The sequence below is a fragment of the Cloeon dipterum genome, chromosome X (genome assembly GCF_949628265.1).
Source record: "Cloeon dipterum chromosome X, ieCloDipt1.1, whole genome shotgun sequence".
Lineage (NCBI taxonomy): Eukaryota > Metazoa > Arthropoda > Insecta > Ephemeroptera > Baetidae > Cloeon > Cloeon dipterum.
In genome coordinates, this window is record NC_088790.1 from 15,059,629 (window position 1) to 15,076,321 (window position 16,693).

A 16,693-nucleotide genomic window follows, 5' to 3' on the forward strand; every position below is an offset into this window, starting at 1 on the left:
TCAGTTTCCAATCGTTGTAAGACCATTAAATTATCATTTAATTTAAAACATAGTTGATCGTTAGAATCAGCTTAAAAGTCAATTATACTAACTTAATTTTTGGGTTCTGGTGCTGAAATTAGGTTTTAAAAGACTACATAGCATTCTAGTCGATATTTTCTTTCGCTAAAATGGTCTTTAGAATCACTAGCAAGTAAATTATTGCAGAAATATAGACATTTCATTCCTTAGTATAAGAATCGAGCAAAACAAAAACCAAAGTTTATTTCGTACAACATAATTAATTTAACAATAATTTAATGTTAGTTACATAATTGCTTCATACCTTGAGGGAATTTTTCTCAAAGATCTCTTCTAGTTAAGAATTATTTTATTCAAAGTAGTTTCAGATAAACACAAACATGATCTAGCACATTTTCAATCTATCTACAAAAAATCTAAATCCTGCAGTGCAATGAAAGGCTCACAATCAGTATTGCAGCTCGCAAATGTATCTGCTGCCTTTGTCACATTCGTAATCGTTCCAAGCGAAGGAGCCCACTTTGTAGTACTGGAGACAGTTTTCCCTTCTGCGCATGTTGTCCGGTTGTCCTCTGTGAAACTGCGAGAAGCCAATTCGCTGCCCGGTTGTGCTCCAAACGAATCTTCCCTCAGCGCCCAGGTCAGTGCCCGAGATCCAAAACATAGCCCTATCTGGTGCACCTGGACAAAAGAAAATAAAAATTTTAAAATAGTAAATATTAAGATACAGAAATTGAAATAAATTATATTTGAAAAATAATCAATTTTTCCTAGCTGTCTGATTTTCTTTAATGCGTCAAATGAGCAATATTTTTGAACTCTTGAGCAGTTTTAAAAATCGTTCAAGTCCACGCTTGGAGCACAAAACCATCTAATTTGCACTTGAACTCATCTCAAAACGCTACATTTGCTTAAAATCATTCTGGTGCAATATTTTTTCATTTCAAAAAGGTTCCCTATAGTATGTAAATTTTGTTCAAACTATTGGAATTCATCAAGAAACCCCCTGAATCCGACTTTCCTTTTAAAATATTTAATAAATATAAAGGCGATGAATTGATTTATGGTCTGAATACCTTATGGGTGCGTAAAAGAGTCACCAGACTGACTAAAAACTATCTTTTGTGGACAAAATTCTAAAAATCCCAACCCTTTATATAAGGTTCGCATTTTTTATTTGTTTCGAGGTATAAATAAAACTGATAATTTTGGAGGCTTCAACAATATACCTAGAGTGTTGAGATGGTTGATAACAACATTATTTTCGTGTGCAGTTTCAATGGTTGCCAGCTGCATTCCCATAATTTTGCAATTCGCATCTGCCACGTGCCAATTTACCTGAGTGGATATTGATTGAAATATGAAATAAAATAAATTCAATAAAGTACCACTTCATGGTGCTTGGAAAAGTAATAGAAGCCAGTCGACAGTTGCAGCCAATTTTCTGAGCCTACAAATTTGGAGAAATGACAATACCTGATAATTTATTTATTATTTGCTTGATTACCTTTTGGGAATTTCTGAAAGTTAAAAACTGAATTATAAATTCGAAAAATAAAATTAGATTTAAGTCCATACGCAGTCTACGTAGCGTCTCCTTGCTATCTCTCTTATTCTGGAATTTATTTATAACTGCCATGCTCTTGCAGAAGAAATAAAAATTGCTTACGTAACGCTGCATAATCGGCTCTCGATCCAGATTTTCTCCTGTTGCGCAAATGAACTCTTTAAAGCTGCTACTGTTGAGTCGCATTCCGTCTGCTTTTTCGCGAGGTCAATATTATACATATTCTGTAACTGATTTATCTGGGAATTGCAGGCATCTCTGGATGCTGAACAATTATTTTGCAGCACATCCAATTGTAATTGAAACGCTGCTTTTAAGTCGCTGATATTTGAATCACATTGGTTTCTCTCCGCAGTCAAATTTGTTTGTAGTGAAATCTCCCTCAGTTCACACGCCGATTTCAAACTGTTCAAAGTTGAGTCGCAGGTGTTATTTTGCACCAGCAGCTCCTCTTGAAATGTCAGATTTTGCTGTTGCAGCGATTCCTTCAAAGTCCTCATCTCCAAATCGCACTCATTTTTATGGGCTGAAATTTTATCCTGGAAATTTTTGTGTTGCTCTTGGAGTGATATTTTCCACCTTGTCAGTTCATAATCGCACTCATTTAGCTTAGCCGAAAGTTTCTCTTCGACATTGTTGATTTTGAAGTTGCAAAATTCATTTTGCAGGTTGTCATACCTGGAAATTTTCAGAGTGATTTCCATAAATGGTCAATGAATTATAAATCTTTTTATGGTAAAAGTTGTGAAACATTTATGTTTTTTCCTGCTCACGAGGATAAAAAATGTTGAAATTCAATGTTCGTCATTTCACCACCTAACTTTTTTTAATATATCAATAATTAAAGTTGCAATTTCTGTGCTACATCTTTAGAACAAAAATCAAAGCTTACCTGCCAAAACAGAGGCTTGATGAAGAAAAGGGCTGAATAGTCTCATTATCATTGGTCGAATCTGGAATTTCTGCACGACTCTTTACCAAAATGGCCATAGAGAGGAGTGCGAATAAACTTTTTAAGTCCATTGCTAAAAATTGTATTATATATTATAGCATCCACTATTTTTTTTAAATCTATTGCTTAATTAGCAGGAAATCGGAAGGACGAAAACTTTCTTACTTGCGTCGTGGAGAAGTGGCATTCAGAGCGAGCAGCGTTTTACATAAATGAAGCAACGACTGCAGCGGAGGGAATTGCTCCATTTATGGCGGTGGAGGTGGAAAACTAATTCCAAGATTTTAAGCATATGCCTCATATTTTTTGCACCACGTCACAGCAATGACAGTTAATGGCACAAAATGCCATTAACGTCATTAAGTAAAAGGTTTTATATTTATATTGTTTTTTAATAGCTCGTCAGTGTTTGAGTCAGTTTCATTACTAGATTCTTCCATCAAAAGGAATTAAATTTTTAAGTATTTATTTATGAGAAAATTTGACCACAAACCATTCTTGGAAAATATTAACTCGAACACCTATCAATAGAACATAAAAATCATAGGATTTTAGCTCAATTAGACGACTTAGAGAGTTTCAAGTATGCGTAATGCTTTAATTTGCATCATTCGTGCTTCGACGTCGAAAGCTCGGGAAATGAAAGTACAGTAATCGAAATGTTACAGCTCTATTAGTTGTGGCAGTAATGCCCTAGTTTTACCTACAATAAAATCATGAAGTTTGAATGTTTTAAAACATTTTAGAGAAAAAATACTAAGCTGAAAGATGAAGTTTTCCATTATTTGCTAGTAGTGTCAAGAAGAGGGAATTTTCTCCATTTTTATTTTACATATTTTAATTCCAAATCAGTCAGGGCAACATTCCACAACCTCCGCACGAATGGGTACCATTAAAACTTGAAATTGTATTTACTTTAGTTGATTTTTGGAATTGTTCATTTTTTACTTTGAGAAAAGCAGTTGTTGTACAGTCAGTGCAGTCAGAACAGCAAACTTTACTTCTTCCAAGAAATGCGTGTTTGTTGCTTGCTTGCTTGGTGCAAAACTAAAGCTAATATTTATCCTCGAGCCATTTTTAGATTGCACAAGTGAGCATACACCACACATTTTATTTCATGCTCAGCCAAGTCCAACAAACCTCGTAACAAAAAATCCACCTCATTTGGTCGAGAGAATGAAAATTAACGTTGAAAAAAAACCGATACAATACAAAAATATTTCCATTCAAAATGTAAAACGATTTCAATGAATCAATCACAATTAGGTTTTAATTGTAGCGTTTTGGAAGATATTATTTGTTTTGATAATGTCTCTAAATTAGATTAAAAGGCATTTTTGAAAGTCTTTGCTCGTGCAGTGAAAAACATGCTATTAGGTGAACATAATTTCTACGACATAAACAAGTGCCTGTGCAAAAAACTATTACTTATTGATACAAGTCAGTGCAGTGAATAAATTTTAAATTGAGTGTTTTTTGTGATATATAAATTTTAATGTTTCGACGTATTCCAAAATCGCACCTGTAAATATTTCGGATTAATGGAATAAAAATTATTTTGAATTTGAACATCAACTCTTGGTGAAGACAAAATATTAATAATGAATCATAATATTCTCTTTCACGACAACCTGTTAATAATGAACGGAAAGTGCCTGTGAGCGTTTCCAAACATCGATTTCAATCAAAGTTCGGCTGCTTTGTGCGAGCCGAAATTAAATTATTCATCATAGAGTGGAGCTGAGTCTTGCAAAACGAGCTTTTCATAATGAATGAGAGGTAGAAACCTTGTAATAGGTTCTCGAGGCTAGTTTTAATGACGAGTGGTGTTTCGCAAGTCCCAACAGGCCCATTTCTCATTGTCAAGCGCCGGTCAAATTTCTTGCTATAATGTTATTCTCAAGTCGGCTAAATCAGCATAGGGCACAGATTGTGCTTGCAGTGATCAAATTATTTATTTAAATACGAGTGCTGCCAGATTTTTAATGCATTGTATTCTATATTTTATTAAGTTTTTGTTCTACTACGAAAGAAAAGCAACCCTGTTAGCGGAAATATATTAGAGGTGCATATTTACATAGGATTTATAGGGTCTATTAAATTTTTGTTACTGTTGTAGCGTACTCTAAGGAGCGTAATTCTCTTATGATAATCGGCTCAAAAAACAGTTGTCTTGCAGATTATTCTTTGCACAAGGCTTCGGGAAAAAAAACGCCTTGGCGTTGCACGCGATCAACAGGTTGCGGAAAGAACGGGCGAAAATTCCAGGCCACTTTCCTTTTAAATCAAGGAAAACCATTTGTCTATTTGAAATAAGTTAAAAAACAATTCATAATAATACCAATAATTAAAAACAAAAAATGAAAGCAGTAAAGAAAGGTATGTTTATAGTATATCTTTTTGGTTTGAAATGAACAATGTCACATTCTATGGTATGGCTCCTCATATTTGGGCAAAATTTGCTGGAGGGGTTGCCCTATCTCGCTACCCTCTAAAATATCGCTGGGGCCAAAATTACCTGTTGTAAATTTGCATGTTGTACAGGGGCTCAATTTATACATGCTGTTTTTTGGAGGGAGATGTTTCAGACCCTTTGCCTAAATTGAGTTGAGACTAAAAAATTATACTCTCAATAAAAATGTTCTACATTTGACATGATTTGAAGTTTAACAAGTCTCCCCTGGAGACCAAATTCGTAAGTCAAAGGTCAAGCTCTCACAATTCAGGTCAACTTTATCAAGCACAACCGAGTATACATAAAATTTCTAAAATTCAAAGAATTCAAAAAGTGGCCTATATACACGTGGTAAAAATGATACGTTTTTGTTCTCTTTTAGAGCAAATTTGATTCAAAGATGAAACACGTATTTTTTACACCCTATGATAAAGAAAATCGAGGCGTTCTTTCGGAAATGTAGCAATTTCTGCCCAGACTTTCAGCGGCATTGACCCATATTTGATTGAAAATAATTAATGTTGACATGCCGAGGTCAAGGTCAGGGGCTGTTACCAACTCCTGCTCCGGGGGATTTTTCTATTAAAAATGTACAATTAAATTGAGGTAAGTACATTGACAAATTTTTTAATTTTTTTTCCGTAATAACATTTTTTAAAAACCACCAATGATGAACTGCGAAAATTCAAGAAAATATATACATTAAATACATTCGCTCATCCTGACAGAGTAGAGCTATTTCATAATTTTCATTCTCTCCAATAATGATTAAGCTCAGGGTTGCTAGCAAGTTTTTTAAATTTATCAAAAAATGATTTATATTTAGTATATATGAGATGTAATTTATTTGGTATATATCTTCTGGAAGGAAGAATAATAAGACTTTTAGTTTGATTCAAGATTTCGCAGTAAATTCAAACCATTTTTGTTAATTTAATTTGTATATACGTTTAGTTTAATTTAATTTGTCACACATTTTCGTCCAAAACTCGCGTAGAATTGCAGATATTTGTAATGCCATAGATTCAAATTAAAATTCTATTCACGTTTCCCTGCCGGAAGAAAACGCAAATCGTTTTGAATTTCCTGAATTCTCTCAGGCAAAGTGGCTGGAATCTCGAGGGTGCTTTCGGAGAGTTGCCGCACGTTGTTATCTGTAGGCTGTACAAAGCTATTAGTATCGCAAGCGCATATTCCATGTTTACGATTAAAACGGGCCCCCCGTGCATCCCCGAGGACTTGCTTTGTTTCAACAGCAGTGCAGAGGGCGGGAATAACATTGGGATGCACGGCACGACTGCATCCGCCAAAGAGAGTAGGGAAACGAGAAAATCCGCGCGTTTCATGCATTTATTCATCAAAAAGGAAGAATGGACCCCTTTGAACTTGGCACAGATTCACGTTTAAGTGACAAAGTGACAACCCAAGCCTTAGTTTGCACTGAACAAGGCTTGCTATGAATTAATTGTAATATTTGGGGTCGGGATTTTTAGAGTTTTGATGATATCTTTTAGAAGTTTACTTCTCAGTGGTCAGTGATGTAGCAAACATAGACACGATGATGAAGAAATAAACGGACTTGTCCCCGTTGGTTAAAGATACTTTTTATTGTTCTCTATATGTTTCGGCTGCGACTGGCGCCCCAGTTATGATCGAAGGGTTCCTAAATTGTGCCTGAGAGCCTACGTGTATTTCCTCATCGATAGCGAAAATTTCAAACCATTATAGACGGAATGCCTTCTTTCTGATTAAAAAACACTTTTTAAACGCTATGCTATAAATTACATAAATGTATATCAAATTTGATGTCTTAAAAATGTTTTTTTGTTGTTAACTTTAAAAAGATTATATTGTTTGCCTTAGTTTCCTCTTAAAATCACATATTTGATTCACATTACGCTACTTTCTTTAATCCAATTCACGGTAAAATGATTGATGGGATGGCGGAAAATTGCGGCAAAATGAATAGAATAGGAACATAAATCATCTTCAAACCTTAGTTAGTTTTGCATTCATTACTAGAAGCAACTATGTTGTTTATAATCGACATTTTCAACAAAATTCTCCTCTGACAAGAATTTATCAGGGCCAAGTAGGCTGTCAAAAATATTTAGTAAAAATAAGTTTATTTAGATTTTTTTAGTGAATTTAAGGTTCATCTGATCCGAGTTCAAGGACGATTGAGACGTTATTAAATGAGGCTCAAAAGTCTTGATATTCGAGCTTATTTGATGCCTATATGAAAATTCGATCGTCTATCTGAAATTCCCAACCCTATAATAATATCAAACAGTGCGCTTCCTCCGAGTGTCATTTGCAGCTGATGCAAACGTGCATGTTAAAAGCCGCACAGTGGTGATCCCGGTGGTTTGTCATTAAATGTACTCGTCAACGCGTTAATGCAACTAGCGCACAGATCACAAACAATCTAGCTCGGCTTGAATTACGCAAGAAGCTGCGCTTTGCGTTGCATCCCGGTTGTCAGGATGCTGGTTAAAACTGCTAACAAGGTGTGTTGTTGGTGACAAAAGCTAAAAATCTCTGCGGTCGACATTTTAATGAGATGTGTATTCAACTGTACCTTCGCATGGGTTATGGAAAGTATTTTTTTTTTATTTTTTCTTTGACATATTTCTATATTCTTTGCTAATGAAGGCCAAAAAGAATTATTTTCACAAAGAAAGCTCACCCTTCACACCGAAAATATGTTGTTTTATGCTATGCCATTCAAATGTGTTCGATTCAAGATGAAAATTTTCCGTTATCTATTGGATAGCTTCCTCGTCTCCATAGTTATGTAATCAACATTTTTTAAGAAATTTAAAACTGCCTAATATTTCTTCAAAAGTGATCAAGTTTTAATGAACTGTACGAATCGAGAAGAATCGAATGATGAGCGATTTTCATAAATTTGAGGAAGTAGGTAATTTTTCCCAAATTTTCCAACCGAAATATGTCTTGGGAAAATTGCATGCAGAAATTTAATGGTGAAGTAAGTAGTGAATTAATTTTGACCACGATAGTTTTCATGAAAACAAGCTTTAGTTTCTAGTTTGGCTCTTTTAAAATACGAGTCAATTTTGACAAAGACTTTTCCGGGAAATTGGTAAGACTCTTTTACCAAATTATGACAAAATGGCAAATTTCATCAGCTTCTCGAATTTGCCAATATCTTTGCTCCAGTACCAACAGCCGGTGAATTGTAAAGCTTCGTGCAATAATTGTTTAATTATTAAAAACTGCATATCTATTATTAAGTTAGAACAATTGTCAATTCAAATCAATTCTGTTTATTTCTCCATTACAGGTCAAAACATTTAAAAAAAATTACACTATACGAGGAAAGGAGACAGTTAAAAAATTCAAATTTCACTACTAGTTGCACGTACAAAGCATTTTTACTCTTGAAATATTCATCAAACAATAATGCTTTTTGTGCCAGCACTGACTCTGGTTAAAAAATCTGTGCCGTTTCTCCCTAAAATATCCGACAATTTCCCTCGTTTTCTTTCATAGAATTCAACCACAGAGAAACAAATCAGTCTCTTCGACTGTTTTAAAACGAATTTCTATTCCATTTATTCAGACTGCTGAATTTTGCAACAGATTCACGAACAAGTGTTTTGCCTTAATTGAGAGCATGCTGTGTGTTGTATAGCAGAAGTGGCGGCACGGCAGTGGGAAGTAATCCCGCTGCGGGCGAGTGCGGTCGAATTAAAATTTCAGCACGGGTCCATTGCTCGGTCGCGTGCATTAAGAAGCGAGAGCTCCGAGGGAATTGTGCGACGCCGGCGGCCGAGATAAAAGAGAATTGCTGAGCGCAATAATCCGTCGGCTCACGCGGCTGCCTCCTCCAGGATTAGCGTCTCGAGTGTGACGACGTGGCATCAGCAAATTATACAATACACTCTCGCGGGTCCTGCTCTCGCATCTCGGTGCGCGTGCATGTGTAGCCGCATGCAAATCACGCCGCTATCTTGTTTGTTTTCCGTTCTTTTGGGAAATACTAACCCTATGTGTATGAGCAAGGAAAATTGTCTAAGATATATTTAAAGGACATTGGGTGTCGAAAAAATGTAATTTTTATGTGAAGCTAAAAATTCTGAAAATCAAAAGTGCAGATAGATGGAATTTTTGGTATGTATTGATGAGCGCTGGACAAAGAGAGCGGTCATATTGGCACATCATCGGTGTCATGACTTCTGATGCCACTTCTGTTTTCTGTTTCTTACCGATTGTTTGGTTCAAATAGCATTGCGTACACAAAGAAAAATCGACGCTAAAATGTGCCCACAAAAGTTGATTCAACCAACTGATGAAGGGAAATTTCTGGTATGGGAATTAATTTAAGTTGAAATTTAGGTACTCAAGGGTGACATTTAAAATTCACTGAAATAAATTTAAACGATATTTTTGACGCGAATATTCTTTCAAAATATAAGTGAATTAACTTATGATGGGAAATCACTTTCTGATACAGGATTCTAATTAATTCGCAATTTCAGGTACTCCGGGTCACAATTAAAATTCACCGGAACTATAGGTTACATGATTTTTTTGGCTCTTTTTATCCCTGTCCGAGGATCGGGAAGGGCGCGCACTGCACTAGCACGAATGCTGAAACCCAGGTCTCAATAACACCGCGAACGGATAACATAGACGCACCAGGCCGCACAGGAACCCAGCCCACTGAAGGGACACTTGCCTTCGCACCGAGGACTGCATTGAAACGCTAGACATTCGTCCCGTGATGCCAAATCACGCATGCTGGAAAGGTGCAAACCAGCAAGTAGCGAGTCGGCGCCGTTGCGCCTCCCAGCCCGTTGAGCAATTTGAGCATTTCGAGTCACTAAACTAACCACTTTTCCATATCTGACATCGGGTAGCCAGTATTAGATCTCCGAACTGCTCAAATACCTCCCATTGCTTTGACACTCCTGAGATTGCCTTAACAATGCGAGCCAACGGGCTGTTTTTTTCTCAACGGGAATACACCTAAAATAATTAATTGAACCAACTGACGAAGGGAAATCGATTTCTGGTACGGCAAACTTATTGATTCACAATTTCAGTTAATCAGGGTCTAAATAAAGAAACTAGGTTACACATTTTTCTCGACGCGGATGTGCCCACTAAAATTAATTTAAATAAACTGAAGAAGAGAAATTAATTTAAATAAAAACGATGCTTAAGACATTTTTAGAAAATCAAAATTAATTTAAAACTTCCAGCTAAATTTACAGAAATTATTCTAATACTTTTTTGATCATAGAGGGCATAACAAAAAATCTCATAGTCACTGTGTGTGTTGATAATTTTTTGCCCTGCTCTCTTATTCGTTCATGAAACAATGGAACAAAAAGCGGTCTTGTGGCGAGAAACTTTCTTGTTTTAAACGCACTAAAGAAAATACGTGTGCAGCGTGGATATAACTCCATCGCAAACTTTGCCCGCTAATCCCTGCGCGAGTGTTTCTGTTTAATTATCAGACGCCTTTGTGTGCGATGCGAGCAAAGAACTTGAAACAAACTTTCCACAATTGGAGTTTTTTTCCGTTGCATCCAGAGGAACGATTTCCAGCTATTTTTCACCGACGTGCCAACACGCAATAAAATGGTAAATAAATGCAATAAATAGTGAATATATGGTCTGTCGAAATTGGTAGCGCCAAAAGAGATAATCTGATAGAACAAATTGTGAAATAAAGACCGCTATATTAGAGACCCTTAAAAAATTCTTCAACACTAATTACCGAATTACATATCACCCATTTTTCTGCTAAAGGTCCAACTTTCGAAACGAAGTTGTTTTTCACTGTTTTATTTACTTTTTCGCAGACAGAGAGTTATTTCACTTTTGTTTATCATTTTATATTCTCTTTGATGTTTAGTGCTCATGTTACGAAAAACACACGGAAAAAAGCAATCTTACAGTACTTTTGGTTATAAAATGTTCCAAATGTAAATATTAAAGATATTTTCCCAAAAGAATTCCTCGTAGACAAAATTTCTTGTGAGTGCTTATTTTCGACTGACGCCAAGATTGTTTTCTCTCAGGAGTGGTCCTATTCCATTGAGTTGATGGCTAAACAAATTTGCTTAGTCGTCAATGCTTCCGCTGAAGGAAAAATCCAGCCTTAATAGACAATCATCCTGTGCAGGAAATGTATTTCTGACTCTCGGACGTGTTTTTGTGAAGCGCAGCTAAAACCATTTACATACACACTCACTAACGTTTCTGCACAAACACGCGCTGGGAAAAACGCACAAAAAGGCCTTTCGAGAGCACTGAGCTAATGGAGGCAAACACCACGCATGTGAATATAATGAGTTATTTTCCATAGAAAATACTGTCGAAGCGAGGCTCAAAGTGACATTAATGGACGAACGCTGCGACTTGCAGATTTATGTATTTATTTTTAACATTTCTGACGTCGGCACTGCTGACGATCGAGGAAAATAACAGTTTACTCTGAGGCCATTATAAAATGCTACTTTTTCTCTCTCTCAATTGTTAGCTGCAATGTAATATACGTACCAGAATAGCAACACACTCTACGCATGAGGCAACAACAACTGCAGGTAGGCTTCTGCGCAAAAATTGTGTCGCGCGGGTTGCGTTGTGTTAACCGCAGGATGATGCAATTAGTGCAACGAGCACTATATACGTAGAGATATGAAAAATCATGAGTCAGAAATATCACCTATTCTCTATTCACCTGGTTTCGAATTGGCTTTACAAATTAAATTTGAAATTCTCCGATTGTGTGGCATTGTACTAAAAACAATTTTTATTGTTCGTAACTAAGCACAGTGAATACAGAATTAAACCAAAAAATGTAGAGTCTCAATCAGAGTCTATTGAGTGCAGCTTCCAATCAATAAATATAGTCAGTCCACTATGTATTGGAAAAACACGCAGTGCTTAATTGCAGGCTGAATGAATGACACGGCAGATGTCGCGGGGAGCAATGAAGCCTCGCGTTCACGAACTGAACTGATTGCTCACATTGAGATGGTGATTTATTGTTTCACATCCGAGCAGACGGATAAAGCGACTAATGAGTAATTTCACGTGACGTGTGGACGCTAAAGGTTGCCTGCCGAGAGCGATAAATCTTCCATTTATCCTCGGCCGCAGATGTGTGCTAATGAATTATTGCGCGCGCGTCTATTTTGGACTACGCAGCTCATCTGGCAGGATTTGCCGTCCCTTCCCACTTATTGACACACTGAAGCCACGGAAGCCACTAAAAGAAACAAATGTGTTCACAGTGCGGATTAGTAAATTCAATTTGTAAACTTGAGTTGATTTTACGAAAAGTTGAATACGCTGCTATTTACTTCAGTGTGACTTTTATATCAGGAAATAAAAAGAAAATAGAATTTAAGGGATAAGAAAGGTAGAAATATATATTATGCAAGTAATTCTTTTTAAATCCAAGTTGCTTAGAGAAATTTTAAATTATTTTACTGAAAGAATTGGTATTACGATTTGCACAATGTTGAGATCACAACAAGAGACGGCAAAATCAAGTACAAATATAAGAGCCAAGAAGTGCACTTTTTTCTCAAATTTTTATTTAATTTTAATATGATTTTCAGAGAGAATTTTTTTGCATCGATTCCAATTTGCACTTTGCTAAGCAACCTGTTTATCTCTGACATTGGGCAGCCAGTATTAGATCCCAGAACTACTCAAACATCTCCCATTGCTCTGACACTCCTGAGAATGAATTTTACGATGCGAGCCAACGGGCTTGGATTATTTTCTTACCCCCTATAATTGGACCTTCCAGTTCCAACAGGTGTTTAATGTTTTCTTAAATTCATATAATATATAATAGGAAAATATTATATTTTAATTATTTTTAAATTTACGAAATTTTCTATGATGTTGTCGTGTGATGCTAAAGAAAAAAGAAGCAAAATCAGATAATTTAGTGCAACACGACACCAGCTAGGCAAGCCGACCAGAGAGTACACAGAGTGGATGGCAATTTCGTCCGAAACTCCGAACCGAGACTGCTCACAATTACCGAGGGTAACTTAACCTCGGCTCGGACGGGAAGAGGAGATAGAATTTCTGTGCTGGCACAGTGGTGGAAATTCAAGTGTCACTCGTCGCGCGGTCGAGTTAGGGGCAGATAGAGAAATATTTCATGGCCAGCGGTGTAATGATGATAAAGCAACGCTGCTGATGGCCCGCACCCGCAGCCTTTTTGCCATTTCGAAGGCGCGAATTCATGCCTGCCGCCGCGATGATAATAATAATAAATTTTCGATCCGCCGCAGCCGAGATATTGCCGCTGCAAATTACCATTCGCTTTATAGTCATGTGCTTTTTCGCACGCCTGATTCATGCCTCCATTCCCCGCTGCGTTGTGTGGATAATCTCGTGGTGATTTGGATGTGGCAAATGTGGCTTTCGTCGCCTATAAATAGCGAGAGGCATTGTCTGCGATGTGCGCTACATGTGCGATCTTTCCAGCCAGCGACTCAACGATGAATACCACGGATTTATTACCGATTGGAAATAAAAACTCATCACATCATGTGTAATCTCGTCCGGAAAAATTGTGGTTTTTGCACAGCCCGTATATTTTTCAAAGAAAAAAAATATTTGCAAAAATGTGGGTTTTTTCTAACCGAGAGAAATTTTATGTAATTTTTGGGAAATATAAAAATTAACCGAAAATGCATAATATGTTAAAAGGCCAGAAAATAGAACAAATATTTTTCAATTTCTGGACACGATTGACATGAAAATGACTTGTTTAGGCCATCGAAGAATTCATACATAATATTTTAAATTTCCTGTGTATATGCAACAACAAAAACGAACGGTTTGGAAAAATTTTCATCTGAGAACGCTACTGATTCTTAACGTTCATTAAAAACAAGCCTGTTTAGAAAAAATCAAACAGTCTTGAAATAATCTGGAGCTTTTTATTTTTGGTTATCATGTAGTTTAATAAGTTTTCAAGTTTTTCAAGTAGGACACATGATGTTAAATATATATAAGGGTTACGTTTTCCTAGGATTTTCTTTGGTTACGGTCTATATGCGACATTTACGCACGTATTTCAAACAAATTTCCTCCCAATTGTCGCCAATTGAAACAATAATCTTCCCCTCGAGACACATAAGTGATTACAGAAGCACAGAACGATTATGCGTATTTGTCTTGCGAGTAATTTCCCAGGCAGACGTTGAAGAAATTTTTGCCTTGATATCCTGCTCTGTTCGGCTCTCATCTGGTAATGCGCCAGGTGTGTGTGTGTTTTAATGCCCCACTTGTTCGAGTGGATCAACAGACGCTGCCGCAGAGAGGCCCACGGGCAATGCCTTTGTTTGACCTTTCCACGAAAATTTCCTTTGACATCAACCACCCTTGGATTATGTAGATTTTCTGCTCGATTTAATTCCTAACACAAACCATTTCCGCTTCGATTGGTGCTTTCCTAAAACAATAAAGAGTTGACATATCGGTTCGACGATTATGATTTGATCTGGCTCGTTTAATATTCATATTGGCAAACACGAAACGCGTGCGGTTAAATCCACTTTAACTAAAGCTCCAGTCAAATATGGGACAATTTACGTTGGATTAATTTCTCCTGTGAATTTTACGACGAGGGTCTAAATCTTTTAGGATTGAGAGAAATATTGTGCTTCATGATAAGAAATTTTCACAATTAATTTTATGATTTATTTAGATTTTTCCAATCTTCCTTCATTCGGTAATGCTATCTTTCTTGCTCGGTAAGATATTCATTTTAGGAACCTCTGTCAGTTTTTAGTACAAAATTTTTAATTTGATCTTTCTTAAGTGATGCAAACTTATTGTGACAACCTCTTGATTCTTTTGCCTCATCAAATTATTAAAAAGCATGCTTCGGAGATAAAATACATCTTTTCCTCAAGCGTCTAAGGGAAGCTGCACGTGAAACAATTTTCTTGGTATTTAAACACACGAATCCGTTGATGTGTGATTGAGAATTTTTGATTAAACTGGAAAAGAAAAAGTAGAGCATTGATGTTATTAATGTGCATATTTATTCAACTTGGGTTGCTGAAACATCAACAACAAGGCAAAAGAGAGAAGCGCAGAGCCTGGGGGCAAATACGACGTGGCACAAGGAGATGCTAGTGAAAAGGAAACCTTTGAAAAAGCAGCCACTACTATTTCACCAACTGCCTCTCCAGAGCACATTTCTTGAGCGGATCTTGAGCAGCAGCAGCGGTGCGGCAGCGAGCGAGGTGGAAGTTAGTTTGCGATATTGCACCGAAGGCGAATCCCCTCAAGAGTGGGTTAAAAAGCGAAAACACGAGAGAAATAATTTCCAGCACGCTGCCGTTCTTATAAAAAATTGGCACACGTAACTTCAAAGCAGCAATGAACGGAGGAATTAACAAAAAAGCAGCCGATGCTATATATGAAATTAAAAAAATGGGTTTGCCATTTTCTTTTGCTCTAGTTTTTTCCTTACTAAATTAAAGAGGAAACCCCACAAACAAAACTTCAACGCCAATGCAATAACTTTTAAATTAATTTAATCTAAATCAGGAGGTTATAGGGTGACCTATTCTATACATTAAATTTACATGACTCATATTATGTATGTGTTATTCACTGACTGACAACAAAGAAATTTAACAATATAAGAAACAATAAATATAATCAATTTTAAATTAAAAATAACCAACGAACATTTGAAAAACAATATACAAAATTACTATAATTATTGCAGTAATGAATCAAAGGTCAAATAAATTTTATTTTTGTTGACTATTTATACATTAAAAATATTTATCTTTCATAGCATAAACGTACATAAAGTGAATAATATTTGTCATATAACAACTTGAAGCGCTGACAACTCTTTCAGTCACTGTTCTCAACTGGCAGCATTGTTGCGTTGTTCTGATCGTCACCCTCGAATTGTTGAATCAAATTCTGAGTAAAATGGCGAGATTTGGAGACGAATCAAATTGGTTTGATTTGTCCGGATTGCTAGACACCCTTGACGACATGGTCAGCGAGTCGGACAAAGAGGAAAAGGAAGTGGAGCCGTGGCTGTATCCGGGGGTGGCCGAGGGTGTCGAGTTCCTTATCAGGGGTGAGAACTGCAACGAGCCAACTTGTGGGATGCGATCCTGCACCCTGCCCCGCTGCAGACAGGGCACCCTCAGCCCCTTGGGTAGTTTAGGCCCGTCGATCTGGAAGGAAGACTCGATGGCTAATGAGTCTGATTTTTGGGGAAAGAAAGGTAAGAAAATTGGTCCCGAGATGAGATACAAATAATGGAAGCCCGGTTATAGAGAGCTACAAATGTTGCACTTATTTTCCATTTTATGAACGAAAATATTATCAGCCTATTACGTGCACATTTAACGAACGATTGGTCACGATATTAGCAGTTTGACTTTTACCTGACATTAATCTGTGATTCGGTTCTTATTTTTGGTTTATTGAGTGCCGTATGAAATGTATTTGCAAATCAATAAAATAATTTCAAACCTTGCAGAATTAACAGCTCTTGATTTGTCTTTCAGATTTATTCCCCATTGAGTGGAACCTGCCAACGACAGTCGACCCTCAGTGCGTCTTAAAAGGCTGTTTGCTCGCCTTTCTCACCTCCAGTGCAGAGAGTGACCGAAAGTGCTCGCCAGAAAACGTAATTTCTGGATCAAAC

General features: G+C 36.7%; 1 protein-coding gene across 1 annotated transcript; it reads right to left on the minus strand.

Annotated features, from left to right (window-relative positions):
• Positions 1–234: 234 nt before the first annotated feature.
• LOC135947117 (low affinity immunoglobulin epsilon Fc receptor-like) lies at positions 235–2,769 on the minus strand. The gene is made up of 8 exons (XM_065495702.1): positions 2,706–2,769; positions 2,481–2,613; positions 1,691–2,266; positions 1,600–1,636; positions 1,529–1,541; positions 1,410–1,471; positions 1,251–1,359; positions 235–702 (listed from the first exon to the last, which is right to left on the minus strand). The coding sequence occupies exons 1-8, from the start codon at positions 2,725–2,727 to the stop codon at positions 470–472; spliced, it is 1,185 nt and encodes a 394-aa protein (XP_065351774.1). The 5' UTR covers positions 2,728–2,769; the 3' UTR covers positions 235–469.
• Between the last annotated feature and the right edge of the window lie 13,924 nt (positions 2,770–16,693).